At 33.1% G+C, this 18,885-nt stretch overlaps 1 protein-coding gene across 1 annotated transcript; it reads left to right on the forward strand.

Moving 5' to 3' along the window:
• The first annotated feature begins 842 nt into the window (after positions 1-842).
• LOC146994952 (protein FAM200A-like) lies at positions 843-18,645 on the forward strand. Its single transcript, XM_085825108.1, has 3 exons — positions 843-1,110; positions 7,523-8,491; positions 18,608-18,645. The coding sequence occupies exons 1-3, from the start codon at positions 843-845 to the stop codon at positions 18,643-18,645; spliced, it is 1,275 nt and encodes a 424-aa protein (XP_085681234.1).
• Positions 18,646-18,885: the final 240 nt, after the last annotated feature.

Raw genomic sequence — 18,885 nt, forward strand, 5'->3', positions numbered from 1 at the left:
TTAATAGTTGATTCATTAACCTAGAAATATCATGCAACTAGTCAGAGTTAGGTGTACCCACCAAACTCTGACTAGTTGCATGATATTTCTAGACAGCAATACAAAATATTTAATTTACCCAGAGAGTTAATCATGAATATAACTGTCATTTTTCTATTTCTTTCCATTCTCGTATTCACTAAAATTAATTTTTAAAATAGCAAACCTCATGTCCGTTCTGATATGCATAATTACAAGTATAATGAGCATAATACGGTATGGTAATACGCATGCTAGCAGCTATTTTTCTACTCAAATAAAACACCTCGTGACATCAATGAACAACCTTTCTATATTAATCTAATTTGAACATGCTTATGCTACAGACATGCTACAGATGCACAGCTTATGCTACAGACAAAATCACTGCTCGTGGTTATTTATAAAAAACATAAACATGCTTATGCTACAGACATGCTACAGATGCACAGCTTATGCTACAGACAAAATCACTACTCGTGGTTATTTATAAAAAACAGAAAATTAAATCCAAGTAACGTAGTCTAAGACTGCACATGCAACAGAATGAAAAATAAGCTCGCTCAAAGTATTTTACTGACGTGTAAGTTTAAAGCATCAGCTAGTGAGAATGACAAAGCAGGAATGTTACACTTAAGTAGGGATTGCGAAAACATTCTGATGAACATCTGAGAATCCTGTTATCTAAAATAGACCCAACAAAGTACAAAGAAATTTCTGGAGAAATTTCGAAGCAGAATTAGACTGACCTGCGAGCTGTGGAGCTTACCCAGAACGGTGGCGATCAAGAGAAGAAAAATCTGAAGCCAGATGAAGAATATACAATGAAAGCTGATGTCTCTGATACTGAATGGAAGCAGCCCAGGAATCCAGCCAAACAGCCAGCTATTCCTGAACGCATGGACATTACTCAAGCGAATATATTCCAAACGCTGGTAGAAGGACATCCTGAGAACGGCGAGGGCGGGACTACTGCAGTGGAGACGCCCCCTCTTCTAGTTTTCCCAAGTGACGTTCTGATTGGATGGAAGTGGATGAACCTCTTGCAGAAGCATTGTATGGAGGCATATGACTCTAGTGTGAAAAAGAGAAGTATACATGTTTACGTTAAATGAAACTGACTACAGAAATGCCACGAAAGCATTAAGAGTCAAGTTGATACCTTTCCACACCTATCAACTTCAAAGTGAAAGGAATATACGTGCGGTCCTGAAGAACTTAACCCTCATCTGTGAAAGAAGAGGGGCGATCCACATTCACAGCACCTGTATAATAATCCAGAACGGTGTGTTAAGTGCGAAGGCCCGCATGGCAGTAATATGTGCTTAAAGAAATTAGAGGACAAGCCCTGCTGTATTTTTTGTAGGGAACATGTTAGTAGCTTCCGTGGTTGTTAGCACGGCATGCACGAAGCACGGTATGAGCAGAGGAAGCAACAGAAGCCACAGCGATTACCAGCCCAGAAGCGACACTTCAAAATTTCCCGAAGCTCTCTGAAGCAAAACGTCGGCCTGTGCAAACACCAAGCGGACTGGGATAGAGCGATAAAGTCAAATGGAAGCCCGGATCTACCCCCAGTACTATAAAGGAGATACTCTTGTGGATATTTGGTCCCAAATTTCAAGAATTCTCAAAAACTATTTTTTTTAAGTTTTCAGGTTTTTCCAGAGTGCAAACTTCATGGATAAAGCTAAATCCAGTCTACAAGCCATCCAGAACTTAATAGAATGGTCGGCAAAGGGCTAAACCCTGAGGTAAAAACAATTATCTTTTGTCACTCGTCAACTCCACGGCTTCCAGACTAACAGCTTTTCCTTTCTTTTAGCTACCTTACTATTCCAAATTTTTCTCTATGACGTTAACGCTTTCTTAATTTCTCAAAATTTTTTCTTGTTTAATTATTTAACTTAATTATCTTTAATTTAAATTTATCTAAGTTCGTGAATTTTGTTTAGTTATTTTTTGACATTATTCGAAACAACTTCAGCCACAGCCAGCTTGTGCTGGTCAGATCCAGCTTGCACGTTATTAGAATGAAGCCATCAGGCTTAGTTTCATTAATCTTAATTCATTCATTACCTTTAATTTAAACCCATAATTGTTGACGTCCGTAAACAGAAATTGGTGCCGACTGTTTTTACACCCTTCTCCTGTCTCTGTGGTACTGACAAGATATCATGATAATTAACAGATTCTCATTTAGAGTTTCTGTCTAATTTTATGTTACCAAAGGACACCAAACTCTACATTCGCATTCTAGCGATACGCAGAAATAAATTAATTTTTGTTTAGTTTCGCACTTTGAGCCGAAATAAAAATACAACTTTAACTATTTTATTTTGTTACACTACTTAGTGTTCTAACACTGAAAGTTAAAGCTGAAGGAGTAATTCGTATGACAGACTAAGGACGATAATAAAAAGGAAACGCGCAGCCCCAACCCTCTTTGCTGACTTAAATCGGCCATATGACTGCAAACGGGAAGACCCATCCAGCAACAAACGAAACAACTAGAGACTCGGCTCAGTCCCAATTTATAATAATATACTTTATTCATAATAAAAGAAACTTCATAGAAATCAGGCCCGAGTCCAGGTTAAAAAAAATTTCAAATAACGAAATACAACAAACTAACTAAATGATTTGTGAATGGGTTGCAAAGTTGAGTGCCAGCTAAATATTATATTCACAGATAAAATAAAATATTAACTGTTAATAGCGCAAACAAAGTCTAAAGGCGATAGCACACAATCAAACGACTTCGAAAGAACAACTGTTTAATGCAATCTTTTTGCTTTGTCACATTATATAAAACAAGCAGTCAATACGGATCATGTTTTAGTTACCATGTAAAGGAGCCACTGGCTCTTCAAGTTCTTTAATTCAGTGCTGATTGAGTGAAAACGCATTACCTACAACATTTTAAAGAAATAAGGAAAAACCGTGTGTCTTACTTGCAGTGCTGAAGCCGGTAGGAAACTTGTTTGAAACAATTGCTAGTCGTAAACAGACGAATGCATGATAACGCTCTAAGAGGTTAAACTAATATTTAGATTAACTCAAATAGACTTTAAACTTATAATTTTGATGCTGCACATTAATTTTATTATTAACATAGTCTCATATGCTTGCGTAACATAAACTCACAAGCTCTAGAAAGACTGTAGAGGAATTATCCTCATGCCTTTAACTGTAGACAGACAATATCAGTAGCAGTGTGTAAATATCCCTTTTATTCGACCACAAATAATTATCAGCCGACCCCGCTTGAGTTTATATAATCCCACACTTCTGGCTTGACTTAAAAGACGTAATGTTGAACTTAAAAAGTAATTTAGACTAGACTAACGGCTCACAAGATAAAGTAACGCGCAGGAAGGCTCTGGATTGTAGGAGCTGGCGAAAAAAGCTTAATGGCTAGAAGCACTTAACGCTACAGAACCAAATCGCTATTAAGTCGCTGTAACAACGTGGGCTCGGGTAGGCAGAACGCGCTTTAAAATTAACTTCGATTAAATAGCATTTCTTTCCCCCTTAATCCGAATAAACGCGTGCTATCTAATTTATATTCTTGCACGAAAAGTGTGGGTGAAAAAGAGAGCGACAGGGAAGTTGCTCAATTCAAAACCAAAAAAGTTATTAGTTAACATAAATAAACAAATTCTCACAAAAAGTATCTGTGAAAAGATATATGTCATAAATAACTATCGTGATTCTTTGCGAGCTACTTCACCAAAATCAACAGCATAAAAACTGAAAATTTATTGAAAAGTTTTCTTTAGTGGTAGTTTAAATTTAAATTAATAAGATGAATTTTGAAAGCGTTACATGACCTCTTCAGTATCAGAAAGAGTCTCTATATTATTGATCACAAATTTGACTCTTTAAAGTTGTATACTGTCTTTCATTTATTCCTTTTCATATTTTATATTTTCCCTTTAGCATAGGGGTTCTCATTATTCCCCTAAGGAGAATTTCATAGTTTCAGGAGGGAAAATGTAGTCAACATTTTATCTAACTCTTAAGTACTTTAGTCTATAAATATAAAAACCACTTTCATTCACATTTTAGTCTTTATCAGCGTTTCCTGTAATTTTTGTTGAACACATAAAACACACCAAAAAAAGAATCTAAATGTAAAAAAAATGTAGGTATGCATTTTTCCAGTTTTGAAAAGCAGGGAATGATCTTCTAGCGAAGGTGAAAGGGGCGCGTGGGGCTAAACAGGTTGAGAACCACTGTCTTAGTATTTCGTTTTCCTTAATAAAAAATTCAAAAAATGTTGCTATATAACGTTTCCTCGCCTCGTATAATGTTCTTGCTTATCCACCTTATTCATATTATATATTTCTAGCATTTGTTTACGTACATCTTCTTAAAATAATATTTGAGCAAAAAGGGTTTTCTTCATATTTATATTTCTTCTGAAATTGCATATTGGTTTGCGGTTTTGTATTGAAAATGTGTATGTACTACCTTACCAGAAGGAAACCAGGCACAGAAGGCATTTGGTGACGCGTGCTGCGAAGGTTTCTTTCCTTGTTCTTGCTATCAAATCTATTATTGTCTTCATTCCTAAACCATTTATTCTTTGAATTTAAGACCTTAGACAATGGGATCTTTATTACTTTTCTTACGATTTCTTCTGATGCGCCTCTGTTGCTTTAGGTAGTTGAAAATGTGTTGAAACTTTCAACCTGATCATAAATTTATATTAGATTATAGGAAACATCCAAGGAATTTGTTACTTTCGCTCTCCGAACTTATTTGAAATACTGTGGATTGAAAATATGAGTTAGAAAGAAATATTAAATATATTTTCAGTTTGAAACTGATAGCTTAAAATATTGGTACTACGAAAGTAGGAGAAATAGATACTCGAAATTTTAAGAATTTATCCTAAGATGGATGCCCCTGTATAAAAATATTTTATCCCCGTATCAAGGATATTTGAACTGAATTCCTAAACCTATTAAATATTTGCAATTTTTTTGCTTTGTTACATATTTAATAAACAAACACAGCGTCTTCAGTTGCAAAGAATTCGCTCTAACTTTTTGATCAGTCGTACGCTAGAATCTGCTATATGGATCGTGCCAATTGTTAAAAGATACCTGATAAAAATATAAGTTTTATCTTCTTTAATAAATGTTACTATAATCCAAAAATATTTGAACATCAAACAAATTTTAAATGTATTGAAAAATATAATCTGTTTAACTTTCGTATTTGAGTTTTGGATCGGCATATGTTTTGAGAATTATCTGGAAACGTGTAAATCCTCTGAAGTGCTGTTTCATCACTTTGAGTAAATGTTACCACTGAGTATTGTGCTGTATTGCATTTCCTAAAGTAATATAAGCCCTGACATCAATGGATTTGAATGTTCTATTTCGTCATGATAAATCTTAGAGTAAAGATTTCCCAAACATGTATAGATGCAATATGAAATGCATGTTGATTCCCTCCTTCATTTCTATGGAAAATGGATATCCATTTAAACCTCCAAGCTTACTATTTTTAATTTAAAGTGCTCAAAAGCTAAGCAAAAAGATATTCTATATAGGCTATGTAGTTTTTAAACTTTGCTCACAAAAATACATATGTAAGACATACAGAAAAAAAAACTAGATTTTGATTAATGAAAAATTTCATGAGAAACATAACTTTATTTGTGAAAGTAAATTAAAAGTTTCTGGGAAAGTTTTTATTAGTTTAAAGTTTTATTAGTTTAATGTTTTTATTAGTTTCTGGGAAATGCTGCACGACATTTTGATTACCTACGCAAAAATGTAGAATTCAAAAATCAGTTCAGTTACATCGTCATGCGTACTGCTCTGATTCGGACCTTTCACATCAGCTGAAAGATTTGACATTTGACATTGATGTAGGTAGACGGAGAAACTAGTGAATATTATAATCCCTTTTCCTATATCCTAGTACCTTGCGTTTCCCTCTACCAAATATCAGGTATTAGCAACACCCCTTAAAATTTAAAAGCTTTGGTACAGTATGTTTCAGCTATCGTAAACAACATATGTTGAAAAAGCCAAGCATGCCGCAGGTATCTCCGTAAGTATTTTCTGTTCAAGTTAGAACAAAAACATTCCAATGTAAAATTTAAAATTGGACATGATGTTTATTGTGTATACAAGAATTGTAATTATAATGCTATAATGTAAATTGTAAAAACTCTTCACGTTAAATTTCAGACACTATGTGGCACTATCTCCGTCTTTATTTGAATCTTTGAATTCATGTGCTCGGATATAAATTAATTAAATGGCCTTTGTGATACGAAATGTTCTCTGAAACTTAGTTTCTTGTAAACCTATTCTTCATTCTAAACTCTCTTGTCATTAAAACATTTAAAAGTTTAGAAAAGCTTAAAAGAGATACAGTCACTCTAACGCAGGGCTTCTTAAACTATGGGTCGCGTAGCAAAATTCTGGGGTCGCGAGAGATTTTAATATCAAATATTTATATATAATATATATATATATATACCATTTTATATATATAACATCACTAGAGTTGGCGGAATACAGTGGACTTGCAGCGTCTAGACACGCGCATTTGTTGAAGGTTTTGAGCTATCTCCACCGACAGCAGTAAACGATCGATGATCGCTATTATTATACTGTGGCTATACATTGTTAGTGCGTTTGTCGGTATCATACATGTTGAATAAACCGCGCGCCGCTGACTTCCCACAAGGGAGGAATGCGCGCGCGTACACACGTGCAACCTGCAGCTAAGCAATGATTCAATACACGCGCTGGCAAATACGCATTAAGCAAACCGGTCTGTGGGGCTCTTATAAAAAAGCGCGCATAAATACTTGTAAAACCCGTTGAAAAATTTGTGAATTTTATGCTTTTTAAGCGAATTTTCATAACATTCCGTAACTCGCATTGACTAAAACGCTTGTGTAAACTAGCCTACACTGACTGTAATGTGAATTAGTGGAGTGTTGACGCTCTTCTAGTGTGGTCAATTGTCAGTGTCCCCCGTAACAAGATTTTAGTTTTTTTTTTTTTTATTTATTCGGTAATTAATAAATCAATTATTATCTGCAATATGTTATTTTTATATATTTATTTTATTTTAGGATCAAAATAATATTTGGCCATGGATAAATGGCTGAACTTAAAGAAGAATGGTAATGACGCAGATGATAATGCTACAAACTCTTCTCAGGCAGGACAAAGTATTGGAAAACAGGCATCTAATGTGCGAAAAAGAAAATATGATGAGTCTTTTCTTCAATTTGGCTTTACATTTCAAAATTGTGAGGGTAATGAACAACCTCTTTGTTTGATCTGCAATGAATTATTGGCTTCGGAGAGTATGAAACCATCAAAATTAAAAAGACATCTTGAATCAAAGCATGTTTCGTATGTCAATAAACCAAAAGAATATTTTGAAAGACTGTTGAAATCTTTAAATAAAGAAAAGAAAATCTTTGAAAAACTTATAACTGTTAATGAAAAATATTTACTAGCGTCATATGAAGTTTCATACTGTATTGCTAAAAATAAAAAGCCGTTCACCATTGGAGAAGATCTTGTGCTACCTGCTGCTATTAAAATGGTAGAAATACTACATGGAAGAAAATATGGCGATGATATTCGAAAAATTCCTTTGTCGAACGACACTGTCTCGAATAGAATTTCTGATATTAACAAGGATCAATTAATACAACTTATTACAAGAATTAAAGAAATCCCAAAATTTTCAATTCAGTTGGACGAAACAACTGATATTACTAAATTGGCTCAGTTGTTAGTATATGTCAGGTACGTTTATAAAGAAAGCGTGGAGGAAGAATTGTTATTTTGTCGTCCTATGGAAGACCATACTACAGGGAAAGACATATATTGTAAAGTTGACGAATTTTTAAAAGCAGAAGGTTTAGAATGGAAAAATTGCTGTGGAATATGCACAGATAGTGCAAGAGCGATGACGGGCAAAAATATTGGTTTTAAATCATTTTTTCAAGCTGCTCATTATGATCATATAACTTTTACTCACTGCCTTATTCACCGAGAGGCTCTTGCAGCAAAAAAATTAGCACCAAAATTGAACGATGTGCTTCAGGATGCTGTTAAGATCATAAATTTTATTAAGAGCCACGCCCTTAACAGTCGCTTATTTTCAAATCTCTGTAAGGATACGGATTCCAACTACACAACTTTATTATTACATGCAGAAGTAAGATGGTTGTCAAGAGGTCAAAGTTTAAGAAGATTATTGTTATTAAAGGACGAGATCGAAATATTTTTAACCGAACGAAAATGTGAACTTGCTGCTTTTTTTCAAAATGACTTATGGCTATCCAAGCTGTGTTATTTGTCAGATAGTTTTGAGAAGTTAAACGATCTCAACTTGTCTCTTCAAGGAAAATATTGCGATATATTTACTTCAAATGATAAAATTGAAAGTTTTATTAAAAAGATCAACATTTGGAAAAGTAGGGTCGAAAAAAATTCGTTCGAAATGTTTTCCAGTGTCGACAATTTTGTAATCGAGAAAATTCATTGTAAAACTTTTATTGCAAAAATTATTGTAGATCACTTAAAAGCGCTAGAAATACAGTTCCGGACATATTTTAAATTAAATATTGATTTCCAAAAAATAGTTTGGATTCAAAAGCCGTTTTGGATTGGCTTAAGTGAGATTGATCACCTGCCACTTAAAGCTCAAGAGGAAGTTGCTGAGCTTTCGAGTGACTCAAACTTAAAACTACAATTTCAAAAAAAGCCCTTGACTGAATTCTGGATCGGAACTAGAACTGAATTTCCCACAATCGCTGATATGGCGTTAAATGTACTTCTGCCATTCAACACCACATATTTATGTGAAGTTACTTTCTCAGCTTTAACACATATTAAATCCCAATATCGTTCAGCGTTAAAAAATGTTGAAGAGGTCTTACGTCCAGCAATTTCAAACATTCCACCAAGATTTGATTTGTTATGCAATAAAAAAACAGGCACATCCATCTCATTAAATTTTTTACTTATACTTTAATTTAATACTTACCTCGCAACTAATTTAATACTTACTATAACAACTATATTCGAGAGACTTAAGACGGTCAGAATCCACTTTTATTTTTGAAACTATAATAAATACAATTTTATAATTTTTTGTGCAATTTTTAATTTTAGATTTTTGTATGTTTCAAAACGAATTCTAAACTTATATATTTTCATATGTATATGTATATTGTTACCTAATAAATAAATCATCAAAAAATATTAATTTATTTTTCTTTTATATTTGTATGGGGTCGTCAAGAAACTCGCAATCATAAATGGGGTCGTGAATGACAAAAGTTTAAGCTCTAACGTGATCAGTAATACATAGTTCTAAAGTCTTATTTTGATGCATGCTAGTATTATTGCGTTAACAAAAGTGAAGAAATTCTACAGTATTTTAAAAGCATCTTTACAATATGTTAAATACATTGCAGTTTATTTAACAAAATTCCTTAAAATTTTAATTTTCTAGCTGCATCAGATTTGAATCATTTCAATGCGAAAATAATACATCGGAAGTATTAGAGAAAATGTTGGAATTTAAATTAACTGTTGAGTGTGTGTGTGATTATGGCAAAGCCTTGAGGGCTATCTGCCTAAGGGAAGGGATGCCTTCGTGAAGGACTTTCTAAGAGAAACTGGCTCGTATACACGCTAAACACGGGGAAAACCACGAAACCTCCCATGCAGGCCGTTCGCGGGATTCGAACCTCGGACCGAACTACCAGTGTTCAGCGACTTTACCGCTCGGCCGCTGGTGGGCAATTAGCTATTGAACTTAATAGATTTATATTATTTAAAACTGTTAAAAGCTACAGATAGTACGGAATGTTTGTGAGACCACTGGCATTAAATGTTGAATGAAAATCAAATGGAAAGTTTTCTCTTAATCAAAGCAACGATATACCAACACAAGGGAATGTAAATAAAATTGAGTAAAACATTCTTCACTAAATATGAAAGATTTCTTTTAAATTCTGGCAGATGTTGTTTCACAAACAACTTTTCTTTACAGTACAAACAATTCAAAATGATATTTTCAGAAAATTTTACATTTTCTTCCCCGTCACCTTTACCCCACAGGGAAATTATATAAAAGCGTGCAGCATAAATTGTGATTTCTTTCAGCGGAGTTCAAAAGCGAATAAAAGACTTGGTTCTTTCAAGTATTTGCTCGGACAGTAGCATATCAATTTCATCTGACCATTTGAACCTTTATAAATTTTTAAAAGCAATGATCTGCATTTTGTTACTTGAATCCGCAGTAAGTTTTCCTGTTCGAAGTACGTTTCTAGTTATTGCTTGAGCACCATTTTGTTGTTTGCTTCACTTTCATGAACTTGTCTTTGGCTGTATCTGCAATAACTGATGAAAGTGTTTTCTTATTTTGTCTGCTTATTCATGGGATATTATATATTTAAAGGCCAAAACATAGAAACATTATTTACACCAATCAGTCTTTAAACTCCTTTTCATACACTCTAGAGTATTATCAAAATTACACGAATTTCTCTCTTAAGTACAATTGAGCCTTGCTTAACATTCATAATAAGCATATCATATATTAATGAAAAGCTCTTAAACTGAATCTAACACGACTAAACACAACGTATTTATAATATTATATAAGATTAAAATGAATTTATCTAAATGGAATTCACATTAACGCCACTTGTTGAGACCTAAAAGTGGAAAGCAAACTTCCAATTTAATCGACTGAAAAATATTTCGTTCCACTCAAACTTTAAATTAGCTTTGTTATTTTTAATTTGCATTTCCCAAGTGTTCTTAAGCTTGCAATAAAATTTCATTTAAGGCAGGAAAGAGTTTTCTGGTAAAATTAAGCTCTCATTCTCTCTTCTTCCTGAAACCCCAAAAACATCCTTAATTTCGACAAAGATAAATTTCCCACTACATGTTTACTTTTCAATGAGCAACAATGAATTTCCGTTCTTTCATTAACAATGGCATATTGATCCTTTAGGCCTTGTTAATGTTCATCCTTTAGGAAACAAAGCAGAATTAAAGTGTCACCGAGAAAGTGGCAACCGCTTCTGACATGCCTTTGGAGTTTGGGCACAAATTCCCAAGTCATAGTCACAGTTATGAGGAAACTTTTGGAACGTGATGTGACTTATCAAGTATGCTTGACCTGAAAGATCACTGGCATTAAGAATTGGAACATATTAAGGCCGAATGTGAATAAATTATTCCACAAAAATTGTTTCCATCCAGAGGAAATCTTAATAAAGGGTTTTTCTCCTTATCATTTTGCCTTTAAATTCAATAATTATCATAATCATGTTCTTAGTTCTGTTTAATGGAGTAAACATAGCATGCTGAGGCTTTTATCTTGTCTGCAGTATACTTGAAAGAAAGAGTTGGGATTAAATAAGTACAAACGAATAAATATCTTATGAATGCTTATCCTAATATAATAACTTTCCGATATATTTTTAACCTTGTTGTGTTTTCTGTATTTATATAATCAAGTACCTCTATCTTCAGATTTTCTGCTTTCTCTTTGTTTTCTGCTGACACATCTAAGATAAGAACTCTAAAGCATAATTACCCACAATATTTCAAACAAATTTTATTTTAGAATTTTACTAAATACTACCTAATCATAGCGTAAAGGTTGTTGTAAATAATCCATTGAATAATTATTTATTAGCTATTACTCACTCACAATGTTTCAGACTAGTAAACTTCAAATTCGTAAATCAGTACTTGAGCACTAAGAATTATTCTTCTAAAATTTTAAATTTGAATAAGGTGTCTTCTAGGCAAAAAATTTGTAAAAACATGAATTTTGGCTGGTACTTCAGTTACGTACCCCACGTCTCACACCTGCAATCTTTCTTACACTCAGTTACTGCCGAAACATTTAAACGGGTGGAGTAAACCTTTACTTAATACTCGGAAAACTCAATTCTGACATGGTAACATACTGATCTTAGCTACTTAATCTGGAAAATATATCCTTCTGATTCCTCTTCCAGTTTAGCGCGAAGCTGTTTTCAGATGAAATGCAACGGGTCTGGAAGAGTTTCTTGAAGGATTCTAACTTAATTAAGGGCTACTACGAAGATTTGTTCTAACAAGAATTTGATATAAAGGACTTTTATCTGTGTTTACCCACTCGCAAGAGAATTATCATTTCGAACAGATTACCACTGAGTTACTTCTCCGTATAGTTCTTGAAAACAGATTCCCTAAGCCTTTAAATTACACATTAGTTAACATGATTATTACACATTACTTAACTTGATTATTGCACATTACTAAAATAACACATTATGATAAAAACTTAAAGAGACTGCTGCATAATTAGAAAGACGGCACTCGAAGGAGAGACTTGTATGCAGACGTAGCAGTTACTTCCACACAAAATTTTATTCCTTGATAATGCACATCATCATTGCGGCGGCGCTAAGCACACCACAATTTTATACAGTTTACATCTTCTTAAACAATCGGGCGAATCTTAAAAAGCAAACTCTGCGTAGATATCGGCAAGGCGAACCAGCGGAAAAAAACAGTAGAGAGGGAGTTGCGCAGTAATTCCCTTTTATACCGGATTAAATTTCAGTTTACATGACAGATTAATGTCCAGATGTTGGGTTAAGATTTCATCGATAAACGTGCAATAGAGATTAGATGACGGATCTTTTTCGGTTAGTTATAAAAATTATTACTCTGTTATTTTTAGAATGAAGACGGGCTAATATTAATTTATTATTTGAAATATAGATATATTATATTTTACATATATATCGTTTTGTTTGCGTGGCCTGGATTTCAAGTGATATGCATCACAAAAACACAACTCACCGACGAAGCCTGTCATCTGTAGGGCTGCATGTAGAAACAGAGCAGTTTTTCTAAGAGTACATGGGAATCGTTCATTGTACTTCATTTTATTAACTGCTCCATTTTAGCTGCAGCACCACAGATCAAACGCATGCAATAATGATTTTTCGAGCATCCTGTACACATAATTTATGATAAAACCATCATTTCGTCACATCGAACATACCTTTGTGTTTCTTCATTAATTGAGAAAAATCATTTCATAATAAAAACATACTTGACGATAATAGATTATATTTATTTCATTCAAAGCTTATATGGACACACCAAAAACAAACTTTTGAGTAAAATTAGAAATAATGCCATCATAATTAATTAATAATAATCACTCAAGTGTAGCATAGAATAAATAAATTTATTTATTTTTATCATTTTATAATAATGGATTCATTAAAATTTTCTCCCAAAATATGTAGCTGTTAATACCTGGAAAATTAATTTTGGCTTTTATTTCTGAAGCTGTATGCCTTTAGTCCATTATTTAATTATATTCTTCTCCTTGTCGCAGCAGATATTTTCAATCCACAGAAGTTGAATGATGCTTTTAAATTTGCTGATGTTGCTTACCTATGCAGTAAGCACATTGTCACGAATCTCTTCTTCTTCTTCTTTTTCTTTTTTCTTTTTCTTTTTCTTTTTTTTTTTTTTGTGCTAGTTTTATTTTTATGCTTTTATTTGCCTTCTTGGTTTAGGAATATTTCCACGATATTCAAAAGAAATTTATGAACAAGGTTACAAATCTTTAACGAATACTGAATTTTATAGCAATTTTTACTGCATTTAATTTCATTTGCCAAAATTCGAAAAACGGCCGATTAAGTTAGTAGCAAATTTATTTAGCAACTTTTAAGTAAAGTATAATCAAATTACACATGAGATATAATTAATTTCATTACTATGCTGAAAACAAATGTCCAAAACAAATTTGTATTTCTTAACAGCAGTTGTATTTTAGTTTTATTTTTTTTTAGTTTATTCTCCAATCAGATTTTTTTCATGAACCGTAAAACCTCTTTGAAAGAAATCTTAATGATATTTTATATCTTGTAGATAATTCACGTTTCTATTTCAGGAAAATATGTAATCGAAAATCCATATCGGATAGGCAAAGTTTCCATGAGTATTAGCATTTTAGGAAATTATATATTCTAAATCACTAATGCTTGAATTAGAGAAATCTAAAATTAAAATCATTTATGAGACGTATAATATATTAAAAAGGAAAACCTATTAAGATGGCTTTACAAAAGTTTAATGTTATGGCACAAAAGTAAATTTTGTATGCATTCAAACTACATAAAAGGCGGCAATTAAAACGCCTTCGAGTCACAGCTTCTTCATTTCCAGTCTAAAGAACGAAGAGATATATACTTGTGACAAAGTAATGTAGTATAGGGATAATAATTAACGACAATTATTCTTCTCCTGATTCATTGAATTCAATAAATGGATTGTGACCCGTAATAAATGAGAGGAAAACCAATCTTCTCGTACCCTTACCTGCATTTTGCAAGCTATTGATCGAGTTACTCTTACAGAAATTGTCAATTATTCACGGGGGGATGAATGATAAGTACATTGATCAGAAAACAATCACATTCTCTTTGTATCTGACATGACCAATAAGATAAATTGCGTTGCTTAGCATTTATATCCTAATTCATTAAATAGCTCATGCTTTTATATCTTGGTTTTAAGTTCTTTAACTAACGCTTTTATTAAAGTGTTTAAGAGAGTTCTAATTTTGTTTCTCAGATACTTATTTTTCTCTCCATACTTTCGGATAAGTAAGGAATGCACTTGGTAAGTAAAAGAATGCACATGATCAGTTTCTTGGAACATTATATGCGCATTAATACACAATAGTATAATCAGTTTCTAGTTAACTGTCCGATCCTGGCGGGTTTTAAATACAGCAAATTGTATTTACAGTTAGTTTTATACTGTCTTAGGAATAACGTCTTTGGAAAAGTAAAATAAAATGTATGAAAAAAAATTGCATAAAAATACAAAATGTGTTTTCACTTTTTGTCATATTTTCTTCTTAAATGTTTAATAAATATATAATCAAAAATATTTGTAACGATAGTAAGATAGAACATCATTTTTATTTCACGGGTAATTTTTATTTAAACAGTGAAGTGTTATATCATTCAGAATGCATGTCATGATCCTAGACCTTTCCATCATTCCTAAGTCTTGACCAATTCACCTTTGTCGATTCGTTTCCATACACTTATTAATCTTTTTTGTCAACTCTACTCACGGAAAAAAATGGCACATTCGCGCATGTTTAACAATAACAAAATAATCTATATTTGCATTCTTGAAATACAAATTATCTCTTCACAAAGTATTTCGATTAAAATTACATCGAACGCACAACTAATACATTTTAACCTTCCAGTTATTTAAAAAAAAAAAAAGGAATACAGAAGATAATCCAAAGTTCTTTCACACCAGCGTGCCGTCCTTCTCGCGTCAACCACCCTTCTTTTTCCGTTGCCAGATTTCTCCTCTCCACTTTCAGATAGAGGTCGTTAGATTAACCGTTCTTCGTCGGTAGCTTTCCCTTACCGAGTATGTGAATAACTATACACATACTAAAAGTCAAGAAACTATCTTTGTAAAATCAGATTTCTATTTCTTTTCGTCTGCATATACAGTCCTTTTGATCCCCTATCTGCGGATGCTGGTCTCCTCATCGGGCTCTCCCCCACTTCGCAGTGGCGAACGTGGGACCGAACCGACTAACTATGGAAAATAAACTGTGTCTCTTCCTCCGTCAATAGTCAAAAACAGTCTAATTGTTCTCCATCCTTTTATTAATGAGTTGTCGGTATCATAATTACATTAAAAGAGTACGAGCTTCAAATAAACAAAACACGTGAATTTCTATTAACTCTGTAGTTAATAGAATTGTTAAATTATTATTATTATAGTAATTATAAGCCAGGTAAGTAACATTTTAACATAAATGTGTATTTTTTGTTTTATTCAAATCAGAGTTCTTCACATAGAATTACATTTTTATAATGGCTTACGAAAAGTTCAGTCTCATTAAAGACTCTTCTGTGGCATCTCTTTCAGCTGAGTGGACGTGATTTTTTCACTTCCTTTGGGGGAATATTTTTCACTTCCTTTGGAAGCTCTTTCCAAGCAATTATCTTTTCAATGAGTAAATTATTAGCACTTATAAAGGCACAGAAATCTTATGACTGTATATGTAAGAAATATTCTTATACCGTCGAATTTAGTGAGTGCTGCTAATGTTACAGCAACATGCTCTGCAGCAAAATCTATTGTCTATTGGCATGTTTTCATTATACGTGAATGTAAAGTGATTTTAAAGATATATGCATAGGATTGCTTTCTCGGTTACAGCAATCCTATGCATAATCCTTCAATTCTCTCAATTTTTGCAGATGTCAACAATAAAATACGTCTCGAATCACAGTGGATGATTTCTCAGATATTGCTTTGTCGATCACTCGCTTCATACTGTCTTTCAAGTGTCTCGATCATTTAATGTCAAAGTAGAACAAAATAATTAAGACACAATGCAGAAATAAATAATTTCATTCCATATGCATTCTATAACATCTCAAGTGTTTTCATTGCTGTTATCTTAAATCTGCCGCCCGCATTTTCACAGATACATCTTCTTCATCCATTTGCTTAAAAATATGTTGATACAGATTGTTAATACTACAGACCACGGCCGAGTTTTAATGCAGGCCAAGGTTGTCGAACTGTAGATTCAACCATACCCATGTCTGACCTTCACATAAGCAAATACTAGGTGGCATTTCCAGTATCAGGAATTAAAATTAGAGGAACTGTTTCAATTTTTTCAGCCCTTATAAAATGCGCAAGAGGATACTGTTTGTTACGTATAATTCCAATACAAAATAAATATCGACATATGTGTCAGTAATTGAAATAACACTTACTTAAAGAGCTCGTTTTGTTTGTCTTGATTAGTTTTATGCGATTACGTCAAAGTCTCAAGGGCTATTATCCTAAGGGAAAGGATGCCTTCGTGAGGACATTCTAAGGGAAATTGGCTCGTATACACGTTACACAGAACTCTACGAAAACGCCTAAACAGCGAGCCCGATCGCTGGATTCGAACCTCGAACCGAACTACCAGTATTCTACGACTTTACCGCTCGGCCGCTGGTGAGCCATTAAAGTCATCGAATGTTTAATTTATTCTCATTCTTTGATCTACACAGGATCTCATTAGAACCTCACTTTTCCTTATCTTACATCAATATTTCTTGAACCTGCATTCAGTAAGTTAAAAGAAATCGCAGTCTCAGTCTTTCAACATGGTAGCTCTTAAAACTAGTAGCTGCTAACTATTTTAAAAGAATTGTGTTGCTTTTATGGAATATATTACATATGGGGAAGTATTCACATTTAGCTAGACTAAAAAGAAGGTAATCGTTCAGACGGTATAGTGGATAAGGGAACCTACTGGCATAACAAAGGGCCCGGGTTCGAATTGTAGAGAAAGCACGGATATTTGTAATTGTACAGCGTCTTAACGATAATAGAGCACTCTAAATATATATGGCGAGTCGAATGTACTCTGGTGTGCTTTGGTGGTAGAGGAAAGTTTTTTTCACTGTCTATTACATCTTCTTCTTAAATATTTGATAAATATCTAATCCCCTGTTATTTTGATAAATATACCCCCCCAGTGAGCTCTCCTTCAAACTTGGAGTGGAAGTAGAAGTCCAACGTCCTCGAGGTTCAAGCAACCATTTTTCCATGAAATGCATGGTCAAATCAACAACAAAAGAAATGTTACTGTTTTAAGATAAAAAAAATTGACAGAATTGAAGGAAAATAACTAAGATAAAGATGGGATTTTATTTAACTAATAGCTTAATGTAAACTTAAAATTTAAGACATTTTTGCTCTTTCAAATGGCCATGCATTTGCAAAATAATGCATTAGTCGGAATTGGCCAATACCTATCAGTCATTTATCCATTTCATCACCAAAAACTTTTTCATTTAACAGCATGTACCGCAGGAGGGCAACTGAGAACATAGTTGGATATAACATCTCAAGTGTTTTCATTGCTGTTATCTTAAATCTGCCACCCGCATTTTCACAGATACATATTCTTCATTCATTTGCTTAAAAATATGTTGATACAGATTGTTAATACTACAGACCACGGCCGAGTTTTAATGCAGGCCAAGGTTGTCGAACTGCAGATTCAACCATACCAATGTCTGACCTTCACATAAACAAATACTGGATGGCATTTCCAGTATCAGGAATGAAAATTAGAGGAACTGTTTTAATTTTTTCAGCCCTTATAAAATGCTTCATATTTATTAGAATATTAGCTTTCATACTGTGATAAAATATTCAACATATTACTTTCTTCCATTTTCTTTTTCATTTGAAATTTCTCATGGAATTAAAGCATTATCAAACCATCTTTAAATATCTTTTTCTGTTGCACTGATACTTGAAATAGACTAATGTATAGAATTATGTGATGTTGAATTGAATTGGAGTGGTTATTCTCAACATCTAACGGTTATCCACAGAAATTGTATTCATTCCTTGGCGAGTTATCGTAATTAACTGCTATTACACAAGCTTATTCAGTAATAAAAATTTAATACAAACATTTTTTTTTTCAGAACTTGTGGATATCAGAGATAAAATAAAAACAAGTTAAACTTTGAGGTTTCTTATCAACTTAAACAATAGCGGTATAAACATTCTAAGGATAAAAAGTGATTATAATAAAAATGTCTACACAAATCTGCAACACACTATGTGTCGAAACAGAAAACAAACTAACTTCTGATCTCTTGTAAGTTCCACCAAAACTTCAGTAACTTTAACTACTATTCTGTCAGCGGCTGTCAGAATTAAATGGCAGATTTACGGAACAAATTCTAATAAACTCACGATT

This window comes from Stegodyphus dumicola, chromosome 10 (assembly GCF_044657685.1).
Source record: "Stegodyphus dumicola isolate Sdum_Otavi_A_Nest chromosome 10, ASM4465768v1".
Lineage (NCBI taxonomy): Eukaryota > Metazoa > Arthropoda > Arachnida > Araneae > Eresidae > Stegodyphus > Stegodyphus dumicola.

Excerpts from the sequence above, each read along its gene's own strand:
- LOC146994952 (XM_085825108.1), top strand. The coding sequence starts at position 843 with ATGAAAGCTGATGTCTCTGATACTGAATGGAAGCAGCCCAGGAATCCA. Across the intron at positions 1,111-7,522 it reads CTCTAGTGTGAAAAAGAGAA|CGTCATATGAAGTTTCATAC; the intron begins GTATACATGTTT and ends AATATTTACTAG. Across the intron at positions 8,492-18,607 it reads AAAGATCAACATTTGGAAAA|AACTTGTGGATATCAGAGAT; the intron begins GTAGGGTCGAAA and ends TTTTTTTTTCAG.